This window comes from Oryctolagus cuniculus, chromosome 9 (genome assembly GCF_051225735.1).
Source record: "Oryctolagus cuniculus isolate XC-2025 breed Fujian yellow rabbit chromosome 9, ASM5122573v1, whole genome shotgun sequence".
NCBI classification, from domain to species: domain Eukaryota; kingdom Metazoa; phylum Chordata; class Mammalia; order Lagomorpha; family Leporidae; genus Oryctolagus; species Oryctolagus cuniculus.
Window position 1 is genome coordinate 38,994,232 of NC_142875.1, and position 23,998 is coordinate 39,018,229.

General features: G+C 39.6%; 1 protein-coding gene across 27 annotated transcripts in view; it reads left to right on the top strand.

Moving 5' to 3' along the window:
- The window catches only part of KLF12 (KLF transcription factor 12), a 509,531-nt gene that overhangs the window by 356,116 nt on the left and 129,417 nt on the right, over window positions 1–23,998 (top strand). For 23 of the 27 annotated variants that reach the window (XM_070048719.2, XM_051850621.3, XM_089303614.1 and 20 more), the window contains one exon: window positions 1,873–2,008. The exons of the other annotated variants lie outside the window; for them this stretch is intronic. In XM_070048719.2, the coding sequence (XP_069904820.1) occupies window positions 1,873–2,008 (136 nt within the window). The remainder of the gene's footprint in view (window positions 1–1,872; window positions 2,009–23,998) is intronic. 27 annotated transcript variants of the gene reach the window in all.

Consider the following 23,998-nt stretch of genomic DNA (forward strand, 5'->3'; position numbering starts at 1 on the left):
TGGCAAAAAATTTTGTAGTATCCTTGACCTCTGTCCAATAGATGCCAGAGCATCTTTTTTTTTTTTTTTTTAAGATTGTTTTATTTATTTGAAAGTCAGAGTTAGAGAGAGAGAGAAAGACAGAGACAGGTATTCCATCTGCTGGAATGGCCAGAGCTGTACCCATCTGAAGCCAGGAGCTTTTTCTGGGTCTCCCACACGGGTTCAGGGGCCAACCACTTGGGTCATCTTCCACTGCTTTCCCAAGCCATAGCAGAGAGCTGGATCAGAAGTCGAGCAGCTGGGACATGAACTGGTGCCCATATGGGATGCCAACACTGCCGGTGGTGGCTTTACCTGCTACGCCACAGCACTGGCCCCACCAGTAGCATCTTAACTCACTCCCTACCCTTCCACATTATGACAAGCCAAAATGTCTTTAAATGTTGTCAGAATATTTCAGAAGGATAAATTTGACCTCAGTTGAAGACTGCTGCTTTTTTTGTTTTAATAATCTTTTTAATTCACCCAGCATTTACCAAGCACTTCCATTGTGCACAGCACATTTTGGTTTATTTTTATGTTATGTATTACCCTAGTGCTCACCAGGTTTAACAGACACCTGTTCCTACCTAACCTAGTTTATTAGAAATATGTTGAAACTTTAGGCATAGTTTTTTTTTTTATCAATATTGTAAGTATTAATCATAATCATAAGAAGTTGGCTTTTAGCGGTAAGAAATGATAAAATATCAGCATTTCCATGTGGTTCTAAGTAATGTATGATGCACAGTAACCAAAAAAGATGTGGAAAAAAAAAGTGAAATTGTAAATGTACTCAAATGTCATTGTAACTATGCTTTTAGTGCATTTTGTTTTCCTTTGCAAATGGTGGCAGTTTGGGAATCAGGGAGGCAGTCCGAGGAGCAGCCAACCAGGTAGAAATGGGTCCCATTAGCAAGGCCCTGGTATGGCCAGTGCTGCTCTTTTAATTGAAATGGTGTGTGTGTGTTTGACCTGAGGGCTGATCGAAAGTCTAGGCAGTGGTTGCTAAAACTATTCACAGAGCAAAAGAGATGGGATTAAATCTATTTAAAAAAAAATATGTGCTAACATATTAAATGATGATAATGATCCTCTCATTTAAAGCATCTGACGGTTCAGTCAACAGAGGCGAGAACATCGGGCTGCCTCTTGCTGTGGCAAGTTCATGGTGGGAGGAGCATCTTGTCTAGAAATGACTTTTTGAGAAATGGAGTCAGGATGGAGGTGCAGAGAGCTTGCTAGCAGATATTCAGAGTACTACCAGCTCTGTCATTTTTGTGCCTTCAGCTCTCTACTTAGAGCCGTAAGGAACTACAAGACGTCACTTCACAAAAAATACGTGAAACTTTATTTTAGTCATGTCAGTGTTGTTTTAAAACCTATTATGAGAGCATTCAGCCGTTACTACCTCTTCTGCCTCATGCTTTGAACTTTCCAGGCAGAGTGGTAATGAGCAGTAAGATGGCCAGAAGTCTGGCAGCAGAATTCATGGGGCGAGAGAAGCCAGAGGGTTGAACAGGAGCTCTGAAAGTATATTATCAGTGTTTCAACACCTAGGACTTGGCACTACTGTGGATTTTATGGTTTTTGTTCTATAATCATAGCTGTGATATTTGAGAACTGATACAGGCTGAGAGCTGATGTGTGAATCAAATGAACAAGGAAAGGAGTCAGTGGATAATCAGTATATAAAACACACAGCTTTCACTAATAATTTCCTGTGATGTCTAGAGAATTCCACTTGTGTTATATGCACAGCAGAGACGTTCGGTGCTTGATGTTGGTCCAGGACAAGGTTAACTTTCTGCGCACTAATTTTAATTCATTATATATGCCTTTTTTTCCCAGCACAAATGGACCCCCGAGGCCTATCTCCCAGACAAAGTAAAAGTGACAGTGATGATGATGACCTGCCAAATGTGACCTTAGATAGCGTTAATGAAACTGGATCTACGGCCCTTTCCATAGCCAGAGCAGTACAAGAGTAAGTATCACATTCTCAGGATGAAATAAGAATTGCCAAGGTGATCAATGGATAATGGGAAGTGCAGCATCTCCTGTTCCCCAGACATGTCATTCTAGCTCCGCACTGGCACGCCTGTCCGCATCTTTCCATTCAGCCTGTCCTCCTTGGGAAAAGATTAGGCTAGGGAACAGAGTGTTTTAAAAGAGCTGGAATTTTTGTGTTTTGATTAGATATAAGACCTCTGTTCATCTTTTCTAATTCCCCCTGCACCCTTCTCCTTTGCTTTGAAAAAAAAAAAAAAAAGTGGTCTTTTGAATGTCACTATCTAATTATCATCATCATCATTATTATTCATATACAAAGTCAAGGGAAATCATGGCAATATCATTATCTTGTTTTGATAGGAAATTACAGAATAGCTCTTTTGAAGACTTACATGTGGAAGATGTTGAAAAATAGGAATCCTATGTAACGATTTTTTAAAGGGCTCTTTTCTCCTTTTACCTGGAACAAAGGGTTCGAGTTCAGGGCTTGTTTGTTGAAAAGAGCAGCTTTTCTGCCGTTGTCCACTCTGTATCCAAACTGAAATCTATGTTAGTCCATGTGCATTTTTCCCCTCTAGAGTATTTTAGTATTTTTTTCAGCTTTACTGATGGATTAAAAAAAAAAGTTGTGCATATTTAAAGCTGATTTGATATAAATACACATAATGTTAATTAGCACATCCATCACCTCATACAATTCTCTTGCTAGATGGATGTCTGAGAACATTCAACATCTACTCTCTATAAATTTCAAGTGTGTGATATGGTATTATTTTCCATAGTCACCATGTGGTATAGTAGATCCTCAAGCGTATTCTCATAACTGAAAGTTGGTACCTTCAACCAGCCTGTCCCCATTTCCCCCACCACCCTAGCCTCTGACAGCCACCATGCTACTTGGTTTCTATGAGTTCAACTTCTTATTTTATAAGATTTCACCTATCAGCAATGGCTATAGTATTTGTCTTCCTAAGTGGTTTTAAAAATGTAATCACAAAGAAGAGGAGGACTCAAACATCCATACTTGTTAATTAAGAGTTCACTCAAAATTATCTTCACAACCTCCCACCTAATAAGTTTTTCCCGTATATTAACTGCCTACCCTGCTCCATGCAGTAAGCTTTGAAATTTACAAAATAAAAATAAAAAAGGCATTGGTATGACATTTGAGAATTTACATCAGAAGTGTATGTCTGTATATGTATAAAATAAATAGTATATCTATTGATACATAATATATGTACACATAATGTGTATATTTGCATATGTATATTTGTGTGATGCATAATTAGGTGTATACATAATATTAAGTGTATACATAATTAAGTGTATACACATAATATATGTGATATATTAGAGTCATCAGGACATAGTGGACCTAAAATGAAATGTGTAATCAGAAAGATGTAGGTTCAAATTCACATTCAGGCCCCTCTGGCAAGTTACTTATCCACTCTGAGATGTTTCCTTTTCTGTAGTGGGACAACCAGAGTACTTACCTGACAGGACTATTGAGAGGGTTTGATACAGATACAAGGGATAAAAAGGAACTCCTAAAGTCTTAGGGCATAGAAGCCTTTAGTTAATGATGGATTTAGTATTATTCATAGTGGTAGTGGCCGTGGTGATAGTGTAGTAGTGGAAGTGTGACAGCTAGGAAGTGCAGGTGCAGCAAGTGTCGTCATTCTGATTTCACAAGTGAAGAGATTTCGGATCAAAGAAGATAAATAATGTTCTCAAAGTTCCATAATGCAGGGTAACAAGACAAAGTTAGGGCTTCCAACTCCAAAAATGCCTTTTCCTAAGAGTGTGTTCTCATATCACTCACCAGCAATGTTGTCACTCTTGAGCATTTACTAAACCGCTTTGCCCTTTCATTTGTTAAAATAACTGGTTGTAGTCCCTTGGTTTGTCAAAAGCAGGTGTTGACTTGAGCCAGCCTGGGCTTGAAATCCCTGGGGTTGCTGAGACGAGATTTCTGATGGTGACTGTCTGATTCTCAGTCATCAACACAGTCACCCTGATTTTATGTGAGCAGAGTCTGAAGATAGAGGAGCCCACAGTCTCAGCTGTGGGACTAGACTGAAGGACAAGTTTCAGTTTTGAGAGGAGCAGTAAGTTTCATGGGCATCCCAAACGCATTGTTTCCTTGCATCATTATAATGCATCTATAATTGATGTGTGTTTGTAGGTGTGTACATTTATTTCAAATCAAACTCTGAAGTTCAGTACTATGATGACTAAAATCTAAATGATGCCCACTCCATTGGGGCCTTATATATCGAATGATGATATTAGCTTCTTAAACAGAACCTCCTTTTTGTGCTTTTAATATTATGTGTTTATAATCGCATAGTATTTTTTAATGTGAAATCTTAATGGCAACCTCAGGAACTGCAGCTTCTTTATCAATATAACCTACCTGATTTGCTCCGTGTATGTGTTTTCAAGATGCACTATTTTGTATAAAGTACATACGGCTGTCTTTATTATTATTGTAAAAGTTGCAAGTGTATCTTGGGAGATGCAGATTTATTATTCATGGCAGTGTTTTCATTAAATGATTAGTAAAGAATACACTTAGCTATCACTTGGGAACCCCTTGCTTGCCAGGCCCCATCAATAGTTAATTAACTGTTGTTCAGAACTGAGCACATGTGGGTAAACACTCGGAAGTACTAAGATACTGTTAGAGAAGGCAAAATTAATAAATAAATAAATAAGCATGCTTTGCAGAGACCTCTTAAATATCGATGTGTTTCAAAACTTAGAAAAATATATGGGAGAAAACTTAATTCTGAGACGAATAAACACATTCTTGTTAGAGAATTTTTTAGAATTCAAAGTCAGCTTGTAATGTATGCAGAGGTGAATTGTCTCTCCCCTTGGTCTTGCCTTCATTCTGTACTACATGTCACTGATTCACTGTTTCTTTTTCCTCTTTTGACCTTCTGTAACTCCATAGCTGTCCAGAAACAGCTCACACATTCCAGTATAATCTGATCAAGAAGCTAATGCATCAAATACTAAGTGAATAGAACAATGTCAGCTTAGCATGTAAAAGCAGAATTTGAGAAGACATCTGTCAATCTATTTTATGTACGAGGAGAGCCTTCCTACAAGTGTTAGGTGGGGCCAGTGCCATGGCTCACTAGGCTAATCCTCCGCCTGCGGCGCCAGCACACCGGGTTCTAGTCCCGGTCGGGGCGCTGGATTCTGCCCCGGTTGCCCCTCTTCCAGTCCAGCTCTCTGCTGTGGCCCAGGAAGGCAGTGGAGGATGGCCCAAGTGCTTGGGCCCTGCCCCACATGGGAGACCAGGAGAAGCACCTGGCTCCTGGCTTCAGATCGGCACAGTGCCGGCCGTAGCAGCCATTTGGGGGGTGAACCAACGGAAGGAAGACCTTTCTCTCTCTCTCTCTCTCTCTCACTAACTCTGCCTGTCCAAAAAAAAAAAAAAGTGTTAGGTGGGAAAGGGTTGCGCAGGTAGAAAGGTGATAACAATCAAAGTTTTCCCTGTAATACAAGTAGGTAGCACATTCTGAAAAACCCTGAACAACTAGTTCACATTTTTCTTCTCAGCTAAAGAATCCCTTTCTAAGAAGGACTCAAAAGTTTCCTTCTTCTATCTTTGGCTACCAGTGGACTGTCAGGAAGGAGAGACAGGAGACAGCAAGATTGACAGTGGAGAAGGGTGAAACTGCCTTGTGGTATGCCAGCCCTTGGGGGGAGGCAGGCAGCTCTGACATGATGCTAATGCACAGGGTCGATATCTCCATCTCCTGCTCTTTGTCTCTTTCCCCATCGTCTTCTATGTTCAAGTTCACTGTCTTATCTCTTGCAATAACCATCACAGTGTGCATTCTCAAGCTGATGCCTCTATTGAGTCTATTTATGTAGCCTAAACCTTCATGTGCTAATATATTTCAAAATATCTAGTATTATATGTTGTATCGACTTTTAGAATGAACTTTTATTAAAAATCCCGAGTGTAGAAGATGTTGCCTTTGATTTGCTGTACAGAGGTCATTAGCCAAAATGCATTTGGCTAGGGTCGCAACACAAAGCCACCTCGATTTTGTCAAGAATTTTGTGACTGAGTACTTGAAGTGATCATTTCAACCATTTGCACTTACTTTTTCATGAATCAAGTTATGAGTGAATTCAGATACACTGGAAAACGTGGCCACTAAGAGACCCATGGATAGGCGCACGCCCTTTGCTTAGTTCCATTGTATAGATACCATGCAAGTCAGAAATCATGTAGTCGGTAATTCTGACAGGGCCACCTTCTAGTAGTTCATAGAACATCTGACTTGTTTTGGTGTGGTCCCCCCCAACCCCATGTTAAAACAGGGACATTACCTTCAATGACTTGTCAAACATAAGCATGAGAAGGAGAGGTAAAGGCAGATGATTAGAGTAAATTAGAATGATTAACTCTAAGCCTAGGCAAAATAAGGATGTATAGGTTACGCCTGCCTTTGTTACCCAGACCCTGTAGTTTCTGTACCCTCTTTTCTGCTTCCTCATTCCAAGCATTCATAATCACCTCAGGTTTAATGCAAGTAATATAGTTAAATTTCATCAAACTAAAGTGCAGATGAATAATATCTGGGAAAGGGCCCTCCACAGAGGAATTTCTGCCTTATCAGAAGTAAAGTGACAGAATGGGGATCCGTGTAATAATTGCAGCAAGAGTGGGGTGAGGTGGAAGACACGAAGACTCCAAGGTGAGCTTGTTTCCCAGAATCTTCGCTTTCAGACTGGGGAATGCAGGTTACTGGTTAACTCACTCTGACCAGTCTTCACTATCTGATCTTGGTTATAATTCTCAGAGGGAAACCAATACCCTATAAATGAGTAACCTTAGTTACTTTGATTTTGACTAGCATCCCTGATACCTGCACCTGTTAAAATGATACACTTTTTTTTTTTAAAGAACTTACTGTCAATTACATTTAAGCTAATTATAACACTCCACTGACTTCCTTCCCCTGTTTTTATTAAATGGGTTCCGTGAAGTGCCCTTTTTCTTGAAGATAAACAACTTATGAATTTCTGGAAACGAGTAGTTTTGTCTTTAGTGGTTTTATTATTTTTTTTCCTCTTTTCACTTAAAAGCTCTTTGAAAGAACAGAGAATAGTAGCAAGCTAGGTATCCCATCACTTCCTCAAGACTTCCCTTGTTGCTTGTTCAAGCATCATGATTCTTAATTTAGAGACTTGCATTTGACGATGGAAGAAAGTCTGGAATCCTGGGCAGATCTCTTTTTCATTTTTCTTTTCTAAACTTCTTGGACAGTTACCACTCGTCCTGTTTCTCTGACTTTCCACATGCATGATTGTGTTCATGTCTTCTAAAGGACAGCAGAGAACAATGCTCAAGACTAGAACCAGTCCTGAGAGCCCACTTTTGCACTGATTCTATGAAAGCTCATGTAGTTTTTTTCCTGTCATTTGCTCTGTGGTGCTGCTTTTATCCTACAGATAAAGAAACCAAGATCCAGAGAGGTTTTGTCTATCCCCAGAGGCCCCAAAGCTAGCAATTTGCAGAGCTCGTATTCCAATCCAAGTTTGTCTGACTGCAAACCTACATTCCATTCTGACAGCAGCTCCTATGTTACACTGTGGCTTTGAATCTCTGTGCCGAAACAATCCACAGTTAATAGGTTTTTGAGTTTGGAACCCCAATAAGCATACCACGTACGTGAGCTAACTTTAGACCTTCTAATCCTGAAAGTAAGTCTCTGTTACTTTAAAGGTCATCTGCTTTAGGGAGACACCTTTTCTCAGAAATATACAGAAAGAATTCAGTGTCTCGAAATCGCAGGCTTATATTGAAATGTGAGGAAATAAAATGCAAAATATTAGAGTGTTCTTTAGATAAACTGTACTGTTCCTGCTACTTTTTTCAAAGACATTAGCACTGGGGAAAACTGTGATTTTTAGGTATCTTTTAGTATAGATATATGTGCTGATTATTCCATCACACCGGGAGTGAACGTCCCTCTTAGGGACTGCTTTCTGCCAGGCCAAAAAAAGAGCAGCTGTCTGCAGATTGACAGGAGACCATCATCAGATTTTTTACTTCTTGACTGAAAACTTGGAGAATGTTCAGGTCATATCACCTGTCAACTATCAGCTGAGTTGATCGCACTCCAACAAGAAGCCGGAGAGTCCTCATGCACTGGCTCTCAAAATTTAAGTGTTAAATTGTTTCAGTTTTTCCTCTTAGATGCTTCCCAGATTCTTGCTACCTTCTTTTTTTTTTTTTTTTTTTTTTTTTTTTGACAGGCAGAGTGGACAGTGAGAGAGAGACAGAGAGAAAGGTCTTCCTTTGCCGTTGGTTCACCCTCCAATGGCCGCCGCGGCCGGCGCGCTGCGGCCGGCGCACCGCGCTGATCCGATGGCAGGAGCCAGGAGCCAGGTGCTTTTCCTGGTCTCCCATGGGGTGCAGGGCCCAAGCACCTGGGCCATCCTCCACTGCACTCCCTGGCCACAGCAGAGGGCTGGCCTGGAAGAGGGACAACCGGGACAGAATCCGGCGCCCCGACCGGGACTAGAACCCGGTGTGCCGGCGCCGCAAGGCGGAGGATTAGCCCAGTGAGCCGCGGCGCCGGCTTTGCTACCTTCAAATGTGTCATTTTTATTTAATAAGTCTTCACAGGTTTGGGGCAACTTCAAAGCCCCACTCAGCTCCTACCAAAGAATTGACTTTTTTTCTTTCTTTCTTCCTTTTCCAAAAAAAATAATAATTTATTGTTTGGGGATGACGTTTTTAATTTATATGAGAGTCGACGGATTAATGGCTTCACTAAATAAAAAGTTCAACAAATGAAAATGAAAAGACCATCAGTCAGTAGGAAAATGGGAAGGGCCATAAGTAATAATCAAATGAAAAGATGTGCATCCTCACTTAAACTTTAAAACAATCACAAAATATTTAATACTGTGATAGTAAATAGTTCCTATCAGTTTGCAGGACAAATATTTCAAAATTTGATAAACATTGTATTTGCACCTCAGCTGTGCTACATGGGCATTTCTTCTAAGAAATGACTTTTGCGTTGGATGCTGGGTGGCAGTTTGATTGTAATAGTGACACAGTGTCATGCCTGGTGTGGCACTGCTGATAGGTAGATCAGAGGAGCACTCATCCGCTGGTGAGATGAATGCGGTTCGGTTCGTCTTTTGAAGGAAGTCAAGGAAAAGCTCTGATTTACTGTAAATGATTGCGGATGAAACGCAAAGTGTGTGTTTGGCCTTCATCAGCCCAGTAGTCTTTGAAGTCTTAAAAAATTAAAAATAGTGATCACGCCGGCGCCGCAGCTCACTAGGCTAATCCTCCTCCTCGTGGCGCCGGCACACCGGGTTCTAGTCCCGGTCGGGGCGCCGGATTCTGTCCCGGTTGCCCCTCTTCCAGACCAGCTCTCTGCTGTGGCCCGGGAGTGCAGTGGAGGATGGCCCAAGTACTTGGGCCATGCAGCCCAAGAGACCAGGAGAAGCACCTGGCTCCTGCCATCGGATCAGCACGGTGCGCCGGCCGCAGTGCGCTGACCGCGGCGGCCATTGGAGGGTGAACCAACGGCAAAGGAAGACCTTTCTCTCTGTCTCTCTCTCTCTCTCACTGTCCACTCTGCCTGTCAAAAAAAAAAAAAATAGTGATCACTTCACAAGCTCAGTTATTTAAGAGCATGGTAGAGACCATGTGTGTATACATTACCCCTTTTAACTGCTTTCATTGGACAGTGTTGGGCCCTTTTTTAAAAAGAAAAGTATAATGAAGTTTGGCTAATCATTTGGAACTGTTTCATGAATTAATAAATTAAGTCGTGTTGTTCATGCGGCAATCTGTTAATTTATTCATTCAACCCTGTGTTGCATGCTGGGAATACAATGTGAATGACTGATTCCTGGCCACCAGCAGCCCACACAAAAGTATTTGAGATAAATTACTAGAGCAGAGATGGGCAAGACATAACTCAGACTGGAATGGATAAGAGCCTTGAGATGCGACAGGGGTTCACAAGTGAGTGAGAAAGAGAGGTGAGAGATGAAGCTGCTTGCAGAGAGAGGTCGGGACCTGATGAGCAGGGATGAATTTGTTCTGTGGACAATGGGCAGATCCTGATGGGTTTTAAGATCAGCTTTGTGTTTTGCACATACCTGTCTCAGGGAAGCTGGGCGTGGTTTGGCAGGTTGAGCACTGTACATCCCAAAGGTGCCGTTTACATCATGGTGGGTATGAATAGCATTACCTAGGTGTCCACAGTCTCCATAATTGGACACAGATATTTGCGATGTGAAGCTTATTGTATATAGCATAAGTATCCTGCCTACATGTTATCTATGCAGAGGGCAGATAACATGTCCTGAACTCTTTCTATCTCCGAGCTAGCACAATACCTGATCTGAAACTGGTTTCAACACTAGTGCTTATGTTCCAGTGGATAGGGTAGGAGGAGACAGACAGTAGGCATGTCATTGTATCTCTGAGGAAGGCACGTTACACAGGTAAATCAAGGGGCATATAGGACCTAGGCCATGTGCAGGTAGTAGCCAGGGTATGCTGTTTCATGCAAGACATGCAGACAGACACTCATAAGGTTACATTTTCAGGAGAATTATAAGGAGGCGTGAGATCAAAGAACTTGGATAGGTAAAGGAAAGTGGTTCCAGGAAGAGGAATAGGGCAGGTGCGTTTCAGGTCATTCAGGAATGAATAAATGAACAATTACTAACTGGAGAGCATTAGTTATGGTTCCTGAATTTTATAGAAGAAACTGAGCACCATAGAGACCCACTAAGTATTCTGGCATCACATCCCTAGGAGAGGGAGCTAGGACTAGATCGCTTCAGTTACTCATGCTTGCCACTCTGTGCTGCTGTAAAAATTTGCTTTTTTGAAAGGGAATCCACAAATGGTTATTTAGATCCCCAAACCCCCTAAAAAGTACGCAAAACTATTTTTTTCTTTCAAAGTATGTGTTTGCTTTGTACTTCTTTTTGGCATGAGTTGTTGAAATTTGCTTAGGTATATATGTCATCATGTAAAAAAATATATAAAGTATTTCCCCATTAATTTGAATGTTGGAGTTGCAACAACTTGTGTTTCAATCAGTTATTTCAAAGTGATTTTCTCAAGCACATGTTATTTTGCTCAAGAATGCTTAAAACTTCCCCTGTTGAGTCAAAAGTATCTACTCTCCTGGGAAATGTTGTGTTTATTATTTATCTTCTACTAGGCATTAAATACTTTTTTCACTAAAAATTATGCAAATTTTAATTTCAAGTAACAGCTTAACCTCACAACTTTGCGTGCAGAATCATTTGATCATAAAAAAGTATCATGCTACACAGATGATACTATTCTGAGAGGGATTTGTATCTCTTCTCTCTATGGCTAGCATTTTATTTTTCTTAGTGTTTATTTCTATCTACTTGAAAGGCAGAATGACAGACTGAGATACACACACACACACTCAAATAGAATTCCATCTGCTGGTTCCCACGCCAAATGGCTGTGACCACGAGGCAGAAGGTCCATCCAAATCTCCCATGCACTTGATCAATTGTCTTCTGTGTCCCAGGAAACTAAGAGGAAGCTGAGTCTGAAGTAGAGGGGCCAGGGCCTGATATGTTCCATGGATGTCCTATGCAGCCGCTTAAACTAACACAATACAAAATAACCAATTTGGCCCCTCCCTCAACTGAATTGAATATATTCTGACATAGTTATAAATAGATACTTTTTCAGCCTCCTTAACCACTTGAAAAGGGTTAACAGAATGTTGACTTATGTTTTTTGTGTTTTTTTTGACAGGCAGAGTAGACAGTGAGAGAGAGACAGAGAAAAAGGTCTTCCTTTGCTGTTGGTTCACCCTCCAGTGGCCACTGCACCCGGCGCACCACGCTGATCCTAAAGCAGTAACCAGGTGCTTCTCCTGGTCTCCCATGGGGTGCAGGGCCCAAGCACTTGAGCCATCCTCCACTGCACTCCCGGGCCACAGCAGAGAGCTGGCCTGGAAGAGGGGCAACCGGGACAGAATCCGGCGCCCCCACCAGGACTAGAACCTGGTGTGCTGGCGCCGCAGGCGGAGGATTAGCCTATTGAGCCACAGCGCCGGCCTGACTTATGTTTTAAACTCCTATGCCTCATTATAGTGGGACTGCTTTACTTCTTGGTGATCCATTTAAAGATGGATAGAAATTAAACTTTTTAAACACAATGTTTTTGTTTTTTTAAATAGGAAATTCCAAAATTACATCCTGGCTAGAGTTGATGTGCCACTTTATTTGATGGTGGCTAGTTACTTTTACTACTTTTAAATTATGTTTCAATTTAAAAAACAGTCTTACTGATCTCTAGGAATTCAGAATGTCAGATTATTGATTTTTCATGTGTTTATATAGTTTACTCCATAGTAATTGCATATCAATTCACTTTCAAATATTTGACATACTTCTCCATATGAGATATTCACATAGGTTTTTCTTGATAGATCTTTTACCTGTAATCACATTGTAAATATACATACACCATTTATATTTATCAAATACATCCATTCTTAATGGGTATAAGTAGTGAGTGTAGGAAGTCATTTCCTATGCATTTTTGATGTGTGTCAATAAATACTCAGTGATAATGTTGAAATATTAGTAACTTTCACTGCAAGTCCCCAGAACCATTCATCCCTATTTCATTTATTCATACAGAGTACACGTGATTGGAAACCGTACAGTTACATATTTGAAATTAACCCAGTTCACCAGGATAGAGTCTCTTGTTTCTCATCTCGTGCTGTGGACTCTCTCTTCTTATGCCTGTCTGTGAATTGTAGCCATTGTATCAGTATTTCTCCTTGCTTTATATCACTCGGCCACATACTGGGATCTCATTTAATACATTTACTTACATGAATCAAATGAGAGTAAAACGTTGAAGGATATGTTTTCAGGGAAAGACTGCTACGTGGAAAAATCTGATTTAGATAGGAAAAGATAGCTCGCATCAGAGTGAATCTTGCCAGGCTGACATTTCAGACGGTCACCTCTGATGATATTTTGCCATCTGTCTCACACTCATGCATCTAAGAGTCATTAGTCATTTGGAATCCAGTGCTTCCATTAGCATGGTTTACCCTAAAAGTTAAATCCCACGCCAGGTACAGTCAGGTCTATTAAACATTCCAAGACATTTTGAGAATACTCTGAATTAGTCTTCTGCAAAATTACTGGTATGAGGGAAAAGAGCACCAAACTTTAATTTAAAAAGTAAATTCTGCTAAACCCATCTCATACCAATAGTATTTTATCTCTATTTATGGGAAAATAAACCTAACCTATAAAAATGGCTGTTTACCTTTAATTGAAAAGTCATTAGGTATTTTTAGGAAAACATTTTATGAACGTAATTTTTAATATTAGACTAAGACTATTGCCATTTCTGGATAAAATTCTGGATCTTTGTTTTTAAAGATTTATTTATTTGAAAGAGTTAGAGAAAGAGAGTGAGCGAGAGAGATCTTCCATCCACTGGTTCATTGCTCAAGTGGCTGCAACGACCAGAGCTGGGCTTTTTTTAGGTCTCCCACGTGGGTACGTGGGCCCAAGTACTTGGCCCATCTTCTGCTGCTTTCCCAGGCACATTAGCAGGGAGATGGATTGGAAATGGAGCCGCCAGGACTTGAATTTGCACCCACATTGAATGCCGGTATCGCAGGCAGTGGCTTTACCTGCTACACCACAGTGCTGGTCCCTGGGTTTTTCTTTATCATTTGAGTGAAGTCACATGACCAAGCCAAGCGTCAGTGGGGTGAAGGGCTCTATTTCTGCCATGGAGATGAAGACTTAATGAGAATGATGACTGATGTGCTGATATTTACTGTTTATGGGAACAATTCAAGTGAATTCACATATTTAAAGAGAAGGAATAATTTATCCATTTTTCTAATTACCTAAATTTTAGCAAAATTTAGTAATGATCTCATAAAATTGCTAGGGTTCTGATGTTTATCCTATATTATTATTCTTAATCTGACTTGATGTATATTTTAAGTTGATAATAGCATTTATTGTGTCTTGATTTCAAAGTGTAAGTCCTTTTCTCCCAGGTATATGCTCTAAGAAATGTTTGCTTTGGCAAGTATAATGGAGTGGCAACACGAAAATTCAGGACTTGAGAAGGGCCTCATTGTGGCCAAATAAGCTACATCTGTGAGATGTACTTATAGTCAGTCTGTAAATGCAAATTAACATTCATTAACCTCCTATGATGTACAAAATGACAAAAAAGATAATTAGCTATTGTGCCTTTTCCCCCTTGATTTCTGAGGGCTCTACTAGTGACAAAACACGAATAAAACATAGAATCTAAACTGTTATTGAGATAATTGGAAATAAAACCTTTAAACTAAAATTTCATAACCTTTCATTGTAAAGTGTTTTGGTCTTCAATTCTGCATCCATTCTCTTGTTTTGTTTTGTATATGTAAGCACTACCACAAGAGACAGAGAATGTGACATTGATTGTTTTAGTTGAAGTATTCATTTTTTAATGGATTTTAAATTGCACATTTAGAGAAATTTCTCCTAATATATAACAGGAAAATACAAATAAGAAAGTTGATTAGAAAAGACAGATTACTGTTACAGTCAAGAAGTCAAAATATCTTCTTGACATCTTGTTTTGGGTCAATTACATTGTGAGCTAAAATATTTTTATGACAATGTTTTTCAAAAGATTCATTTATTATTTTGGAAGTCAGTTACAGAGGGAGTAGGGGAGAGATAGAGCGAGATCTTCCATCTGCTGGTTCACTCCCCGAGTGGCTATAAAGGCCCACGCTGAGCCAAGGCAAAGCCAGGAGCCAAGAGATTCATCCAGATCTTCCACATGGGTGGCAGAGAACTGAGCACTTTAACCATCCTCCACTGCTTTCCCAGGCCATTCGCAAGGAACTGGATCCGAAGTGGGACAGGCAGAACGTGAACTGGCACCTGTATGGGATGTTGGTGTCACAGGCAGTGGCTTAACCCTTCATGCCACAATGCTAGCCCCAGAATAGTTTTTTGGTTTTGTTTTAATTTTTATTAGTGAGATGTAAACCCTGTTTCAAAGCCATACCTTTTTTTTAATGTTTTGTTTATTTGAGAGGCAAGCTATAGATAGGTAGAGAGGCAGAGAGAGAGAGAGAGAGAGAGGTCTTCCATCTGCTGGTTCACTCCCCAGATGGCTGCAATGGCCAGAGCTGTTCCAAATCCAGGAGCCAGGAGCTTCCTCAAGGTCTCCCACTTGGATGTGGGGGCCCAAGCACTTGGGCCATCTTCCGCTGGTTTCCCAAGCCATTAACAGGGAGCTGAATCAGAAGTGGAGTGGCCAGGACATTTACCAGTGCCCATATGGGATGCCAGCACCACAGGCTAAGGTTTACCCTACTACAGCACAGTGCTGGCTACCCCTCCTTTCCCCAGGACAGTTTTTACGTGATGCCTTATCCAAGTAAAGTCAGCAAACCAGATATTGTATGAGAATATCCTCAAAATTAGAAATTATTCAAAGAAAAAATAGTTACTGGATTAAAAGTGTATATCATATCATATCTTTGGCATGAAAATCAGAATGATTTAAAAAATACATCATCTTAGCACAAGCATTATCTTTGTGTTTATATACCTGTATTTTTACCTAAGCTTCCAGATTGACAGCTATCTTGAAACAAATGTGGAGTTTACTAAATCTGATGACATTTATCTTTCCAAGATCTAGTGCATACTGGTGTTTTGTAAGGAATTACGTGGTAAATTGTTAGTCATGCATATGAGTAACAGATTGGTCACCTGCCAACACAAATCAGGAAGAATATATCGGAAGTTATTGAAGTAATTCAGACTTGAGCATGCCTGGGCCTGAGCCAGGGCTCTGGTTGTGGCTTTGGAACAAGTATCAATAACAGTAACCCTAAGTGTTGTATTTCAAGTATAATGCTTTATAATCATCAGTTTACTCTCATTTATATATCTCACAGTGTTCCTTAATATGGCCACAGACGAATTATCGTATGTTGGGAAAGTGAACTTACTTAGCTGGTGTCATAAACTAATCAACTGGAGAGCTGCCGATGCCCAGTATAGTTTTCTTTCTACTGTTCGTGCAGAGAGCTCGTTCCTGCACTGTGTCTCCCAAGGAAAAGATTTCTGATTTGTATCTTAAAGGAACAAGTAATAACTTTGGTAATAATGGAATGGTAAGGAATACAATAAAGGAAGAAGGAGGAGCCATGCGGGGGAACTGATTAGTGCAGTGAGAGTAGCAGCTGAGGCGGTTTCCTCTGATGACAGAAGAGCCGTAAGGGCCTGCCTCATTGGGATTTGGAGACTAAGAAGTAGAATTTTTCAGGAAAGATGAGGAATACAGTGAGTCAGCAACGTAAGAATAATTACTGAGTTTTTTTTTTTTTACTTCTGGTGTTTCAGAAATGGTTTGCATGCAATAAAATACTCCTTGAAAAAATCACTTCATTTTTAAAGTTATTTGAGAGCCAGAAAGAGAGCTCCCATCGGCTGGTTCATTCCCTAGCTCTCTTCAATGACCAGACCCAGTGGGAGCCAGAACCTGAATCTGGAATGGGACCCAGACACCCTGATGTAAGACAAGGGTGCCCTAAGTGGCGTCTTAGCTCTTAGGCCAAACGCCCACCTACATACTCATACTTTCAGGGTTCAGTTCAAAGGGTTTAACAGTTGTATGTCTTTATAAACAGTGCAGAACATTTGCCTCATGCCCCTTACCAGTAAATTCTCTGCTGCTATCTAACCCCCTAAGCAGGTACTTTTTGGTGTCTGTCACTAATTAGTTTTAGACCTTCGTTTGTGGAATCATAATGTTATGTATTGTTTGTTTCCGACTTCTTTCATTAAACACGTTTTGGAGCTTCGCAGATACTGTTGCATTGCTAAGGAGTATTCCATTTGTGGATGTGACTTAATCTGTTTATCCATTCACTTCTTGACCAGCGTTTGGGCTGGTTTCAGCTTGGGACTGTTACAGGAAGGCTCCGGGAATGTCTTCTGAGGACATATGTTCTCATGTCTCCTAGGTGAATACAAAGGAGAATCTCTGGATCAGTGGTAGATGTGTGTGTATAAGGAACTACCTAAGAGTTTTCCACCAGCAGTGTGTGAGAGTTCCCGTCATCCACATCTCCAACTCCTTTTGATATTGACAGTCTTTGTTGTTGTTTTTTTTTTTTAATGACATTCTAGTGGTTGCTTAATTTTTGAAGCAGAATATAAGTAATTCAAAATGCCCAGGACGCAGTTTGGGAGCAGACCCTGCAGTGAAAGGCAAATGAAGGAAGATTTCATCCGAGGGACAGGGAGGCTGAGAGAAGCACGGGGTAAATAGGCCCTGTCCTTCCAAAGTTCAAGGAGAATAGAAACTGAAAGTAAATTCAGTTTCATAAAAATAGAAACTACATGTACCTTGGATCTTGTTGGGTTATGGAAAGAATATATGATTACAAATAAGCCAGAATGCAACCAGTTAATAGGGAGAAACTCTGAATACTAACTGAGTAGGACTGAGATTTTGAGAATGCAGGTAAAGAAATAGGGCTTTAAAGGAAATAGGAAAAGTAAGAGTGACAGCCAGAGGATTGATGGCTGCTTGTATAGAGATATACCCAGAATGGGGAGAAAATCTGAGGATTGTTCAAATAATTCTAATTGAAAATTAGATTAATTTTAATTAGAATGATTAGATATTATATATAATTACATATTATATATACTATATATTTTATATACTAGACATTTATATATATACTTATATATACTATATATTTATATAGTATATATAATATATAAACTTGCTCAAGTGGTATTTCTCTGGATAATATATATAAGCAGCAAACAGGAAGTTATATCCATTCAAAATATACTAATTAAAGATTCAGCAAATGCCAGAACCCTTTTTATCTCCTGTCTTTAATTTTCCTTCTTGGGACAGTATCCTTGTATTGTTATCCCTTTGAACTTTGGGATCCTCCTGCCTTCCTTTGATCTTTTAACTTCAAAAGTGAATAAATATTTGTAAACTGTAAACCCAAAGCATAGGTTGAGTCTCGATTCACCTTGATGAGAAAATAACAAGCTTTTCTTCTTGTAATAGGCCTTTCATTTGCTATCTCCACAATATTTTGTAGCCCTCTAACCTCCGCATCTCTTATCATCTGGATAAATGAAGGCTGTTAAGGGCTTTCCAGATTCCTACACTTCTGTAGCACCTGGGTGCTATACAGTTATTCGTTCATGTGGAGTAGAGCTGAGACCATGCAGTCAAAATTGCAAATCAGCATTCCTTAGTCATCTAGAGACTCCGACCTTTTCATGTGGAGTGAGTGGATGTCCTTCATAATGCCAAGACCAACGTTGAAAGCGATTTTCTGTATTCTTAATCCAGCACCTTAGACCGCTCGGCCACGCTATTTCCTCTGTTCTTAAACTCTGTCCATTCACCGCTTATGGAACATTCGCCATATAGAAGATACCACACTGAGGCTGTTGAAGTGACAAGTGGAGAATGCCATCTCCAACATGCTACAGGTGGCATCATTGTTGTGATTTCTAAGTTATTTGCATTCAAAGAAAATTAATGTTTTTCCATGTATTATATAATTTCTGCTATATTTCACATTTATTGTGCCATATGTGTGTGTGTGTGTGTGTATATATATATATATGTATATATATGGAAATCACCAATTGGGATGGTGTGCATGGGTCAGGTAAAGAATTCTTTATCATGAAGAAAAATAAAATTCAAGATCATCTCAAATGCTCTTCCAATTTGGCCAAAAAAAACCCAATCAGGTTTCTTTTTAACAAATCTGATTCTCATACGTGCCAGACATTGTTGATTTTAAAAGCCAATCATAAAGAGACAGAGCAGAAACAGTAGTCTCCTGGCTCAGTGTGAGAGATAGTGGGAGTCCAAAGATGCATATATACATCTTACTTCTTGGAAAATTTAGGTTCAGACACCCCATGTGGTGCAGAACAAGGTGTTGTAAGCCGTCTAATCAATTTGTTAATGTAATTAACAATCACATTAACAAAAGTCTGTTATTTCTGTGGGATAGCTAAAAATAAGGTGAGCCCTGCATAGAGCTATTAATTGATTATTTTTATAGAAAACTTAATAATATAAATTTCATAAGTACAACTTTTGGGTTATAGTGGTTCTTCCCCCCATACCGACCCTCTCACCCCCAAACCATCCCACTTCCTATTCCCTCTCCTATCCTATTCTTCATGAAGATTCATTTTTAATTATCTTTATATGCAGATCAACTCTATACTAAGTAAAAGATTTCAAGAGTTTGCACCCACACAGAAACACAAAGTATAAAGTACTGTTTGGAGACTAGTTTTACTGTTAATTCTCAAAGTACAACACATTAAGGACAGAGGTCCTACATAGGGGGCAAGTGCGCAGTGACTCCTGTTGTTGATTTAATAATTGACACTCTTATCTATGATGTCAGTAATCACCCGATACTCTTGTCATGAGCTGCCAAGGCTATGGAAGCCTCTTGAGTCCACAGATATCAACATTATTTAGACAGGGCCATAATCAAAGTGGAAGTCCTCTCCTCGCTTCAGAGAAAGGTACCTCCTTCTTTGATGGCCTATTTTTTCCACTGGGATCTCACTCACCGAGGTCTTTCATGTAGTTCATTTTTTGCCACAGTGTCTTGGCTTTCCATGCCTGAAATGCTCTCACGGGCTTTGTAGCCAGATGATCCAAATGCTTTAAGGGCTGATTCTGAGGCCAGAGTGCCGTTTACGACATCTGCCATTCTATGAGTCTGCTGTGTATCCTGCTTCCCATGTTGGATCATTCTCTCCTTTTCAATTCTATCAATTATTAGCAGACACTTGGTCTTATTTATGTGATCCCTTTGACACTATCTTTATGATAGTGTCATAAAGTCATATCTTTATCCTATCTTTATGATCAATTATGAACTTAAACTGATCACTTTAGGAAGATGGCATTGGTACGTGCCAACTTAATGGGATTTGGAATCCCATGGCAAGTTTTTAACTTTACCCTTAGGGGTAAGTCCGAGGGAATGTGTGCCAAACTGTACATCTACTCCCTCTCTTATTCCCACTCTTATTTTTTTAACAGGGATGAATTGTCCATCAATTGGATTTAAACACCTAAGAATAATTCTGTGTTAAGTAAAGAGTTCAACCAATGGTATTAATTAGTAAAAGAAAATACTAAAAAGGATAAAATAGTAAGCTGTTCCTTAATAGTCAGGACAAGGGCTGATCAAATCATTGCTTCTCATAGTATCAGTTTCACTGCTTCAGGTTTCCTTTTAGGTGCTCAGTTAGTTGTCACAGATCAAGGAGAATATATGATATTTGTCCCTTTGGGACTGGCTTATTTCACTCAGCATGATGTTTTCTAGATTCCTTCATTTTGTTGCAAGTGACAGATTTCATTTTTTTTTAACTCTGTGTAGTATTCTATAGAGCTAAGATCAAGTGTAGAGTACATATCCCATAATTTCTTTATCTAATCTTCCTTTGGTGGGCATTTAGGTTGATTCTATGTCTTAGCTGTTGTGAATTGAGCTACAATAAACATTGAGGTGCAGATAGCTCTTTTATTTGCCATTTTAATTTCCCTTGAGTAAATTCCAAGGAGTGGGATGGCTGGGTCATATGATAGGGCTATATTCAGATTTCTGAGGAATCTCCAAACTGTCTTCCATAGTGGCTTGACCAGTTTGCATTCCTACCAACAGTGGGTTAGTGTCCCTTTTTCCTCACATCCTCGCCAGCATCTGTTGTTGGTAGATTTTTGTATGCGAGCCATTCTAACTGGGGTGAGGCAAAACCTCATTGTGGTTTTGATTTGCATTTCCCTGATTGCTAGTGATCCTGAACATTTTTTCATGTGTCTGTTGGCCATTTGGATTTCCTCTTTTGAAAATTGTCTGTTTAAGTCCTTGGCCCATCTCTTAAGTGGGTTGGTTGTTTTGTTGTTGTGGAGTTTCTTGATCTCTTTGTAGATTCTAGTTATTAATCCTTTATCAGTTGTATAATTTGCAAATGTTCTCTCCCATTCTGTTGGTTGCCTCTTCACTTTCCTGGCTGTTTCCTTTGCATTACAGAAACTTCTCAATTTGGTGCAATCCCAAATGTTAATTTTGGCTTTGACTGCCTGTTCCACTGGGGTCTTTTCCAAAAAATCTTTGTGCCAATATCTTGCAGGGTTTTTCCGATGTTCTTTAATAACTTGATGGTGTCGGGTAGTAGATTTAGATCTTTAATCCATGTTGAGTGGCTTTTTGTATAAGGTGTAAGGTAGGGGTCTTGCTTCATACTTCTGCATGTGAAAATCCAGTTTTCCCAGCACCATTTTTTGAATAGACTGTCTTTACTCCAGGAATTGGGTTTATATCCTTGATCTAAGTTGGTTGTAAAAGATGTGTGGATTGATTTCTGCTGTTTCTATTCTGTTCCATTGGTTTATCCATCTGGTTTTGTATCAGTACCAGGCTGTTTTGCTTATAACTGCCCTGTAATATGTCTTGAAAACTGGTATTCTAATGTCTCCGGCTTTGTTTTTGTTGTATGAAATTGTTTTAGCTATTTGAGGTCTCCTGTGCTTCCACATGAATTTCAGCATCATTTTTCCCTGATCTGAGAAGTATGTCTTTGGTATTTTGGTTGGTATCGCACTGAATTGCTGAGTTGCTTTTGGAAGAATGGACATTTTGATGATGATATTGATTATTTCAATCTATGAACATGGAAGATTTTCCCATTTTTTTGTATCTCCTTCTATTTTTTTCTTTAAAGTTTTGTAATTCTCATCATAGAGATTTTTGACATCCTTGGTTAAGGAGCTATTAATTTAAATGCTCTTTCATGGTCCTTGCAATTTTTTGAAAACACCCTTTAAAGAGTATGAAGAATTAAAGATGATGCCATTCAAAATGAAATCCTGACAGCAATTAAGAATTAAAATGTTGAATTTTTGTTTATTTTTTCAATTTGAGAGAACGAGAGAGAGTGTGCCCATCCCTGATCCACTCCACAAATTCCTGACTGGGTGAAGGTGAAGCCAGGAGCCCAGAATAACATCCAGGTCTCCCGCTTGGGAAGCAGGAGCCCAGTGTTTAAGCTATCACTGCTTCCCTCCCAACATGTGCAATAACAGGAAGCTGGAAGGAGTTGGAGCCAAAAAATCGAACCCAGGCAGTCTGATGTGGGAGGTGGGTGTGTTAACTAGTAAGTTAAATACCCAATCCCCAGAGTTAAAGTTTTTGAGATTACTTTTGTTTGGAGAAATGCAACTTAAGGATATTTTCAAAGCTGTCTTTAAATATATGGAATATTACAAGACAATAGGCTTGGCTGAGCTGTGGTTCAACTGTGACATACACATACACACATTTACACGTATATGTGTTTATGTATAAATAAGGAAGCCCACACATATATGTGTTGAATGTTTCCTGTACCAAAATACATTTATAAGTGTGTATAAGTATGTATTTGTGATCTTTAAAAAGGCCACTCCATATGTAAAGAATCATGTCTTCACAGGTGGCCTGAATTGCTGATCTCGCCTCCTTGCAAAGCAGTAAACTCAAAAGTGTTGCCCAGCCTTTATGGGACATTCCCCATGCCTCGCCAGAAAAAAAAACGAACTTAGCTGTTGAGTGCTACTTGAGTCTATTATGTAAAGAGTCACTGATTTATCAACATCCTTGAAAAGCCTAAAAATGTAACTTCTAGTAACCACCCAGCATGCTTGGCCACTTAACCCTGTGATTCCAGGCTTGGGTTTCCTCCCACCATTGTGATGCATGGTGACAGGTCTGGAAGGACAGCTTCACCTTAAGTAGCAGACTGTGTACATTGTGGGATTGTACAAGGTCTCACGTTTATACATTGGTCCTTTAATAGTCAGTTGCTTTCATCTACATAATCGAGTGTTAGAGTGCAGTTTAGAGTTTCAGTAATTAAACTGTTACCTAAGATTTAATATGACAATATGAGACACAACAGAAAGTATGAAGAAATCTGCATGTGAAAAATACTAATCATAAGGAAGATGGTTATTCAGACAGGGAGTCCTAATCCAGGAAATTCATCTACAACTCCCAGTTTATTAAGCATTGCTGTGAGCCAACAAAGGAGTTTGTCAACTGTAAAGTGAGAAGCATTTGCTGTCAGACAAGTGGCTTCAAGGATGCTTTTTAAAATGATTACTATAGAAGCCTGAGTTTTATAGACATGTTTAACATTCATTTTAATGGATTCTCAGTTTTAAAGTTGCAGTTACATCACAATCACTTTTCACTCAGTTTCCTACCAACATTTTACAAACCGGGAGGCCATAAATGCACTAAATTTTACTACCAGATTATCTTATTTGGGGAGGGAGGGGGAATGGCAGAACGAATCAGCCATTGTTGCTTTAAAAATTCTGCTTTAAAATTCCTGTACATGATATTGTTGAGATGGGTGAATGCAAGAACTTAGAACAAGGCCTGCTATGTAGTAAAACCTCAACAAAAGTTAGCTGTTGCTGCTTCGTGTTACATAAATCATTGGCTAGAAAGGTTGTCACTTCATACTAGTGCCTTTCCCAGTTACATCCACAGATGTTCTCACATAAAATTGCACAATTGAGTACATTAGTGGAGCACACATGCGCCAGCCTCAATTAACGTATTAGAGCACACATGTGTGCAGCATGTGCCTCCCCACGGCCCAGCAGCCACTTGTACAGAACATGTAAAGGTTTAGCATGGGCAGCCACAGTCATGTTGAATAAATCATTTTGGCTCTAACTTTTTGACATTTATAATGATATAAATGATAAAGGTTGTTGTTAATGAACTTTGAAGGCAGCATTTCTATTAGAATT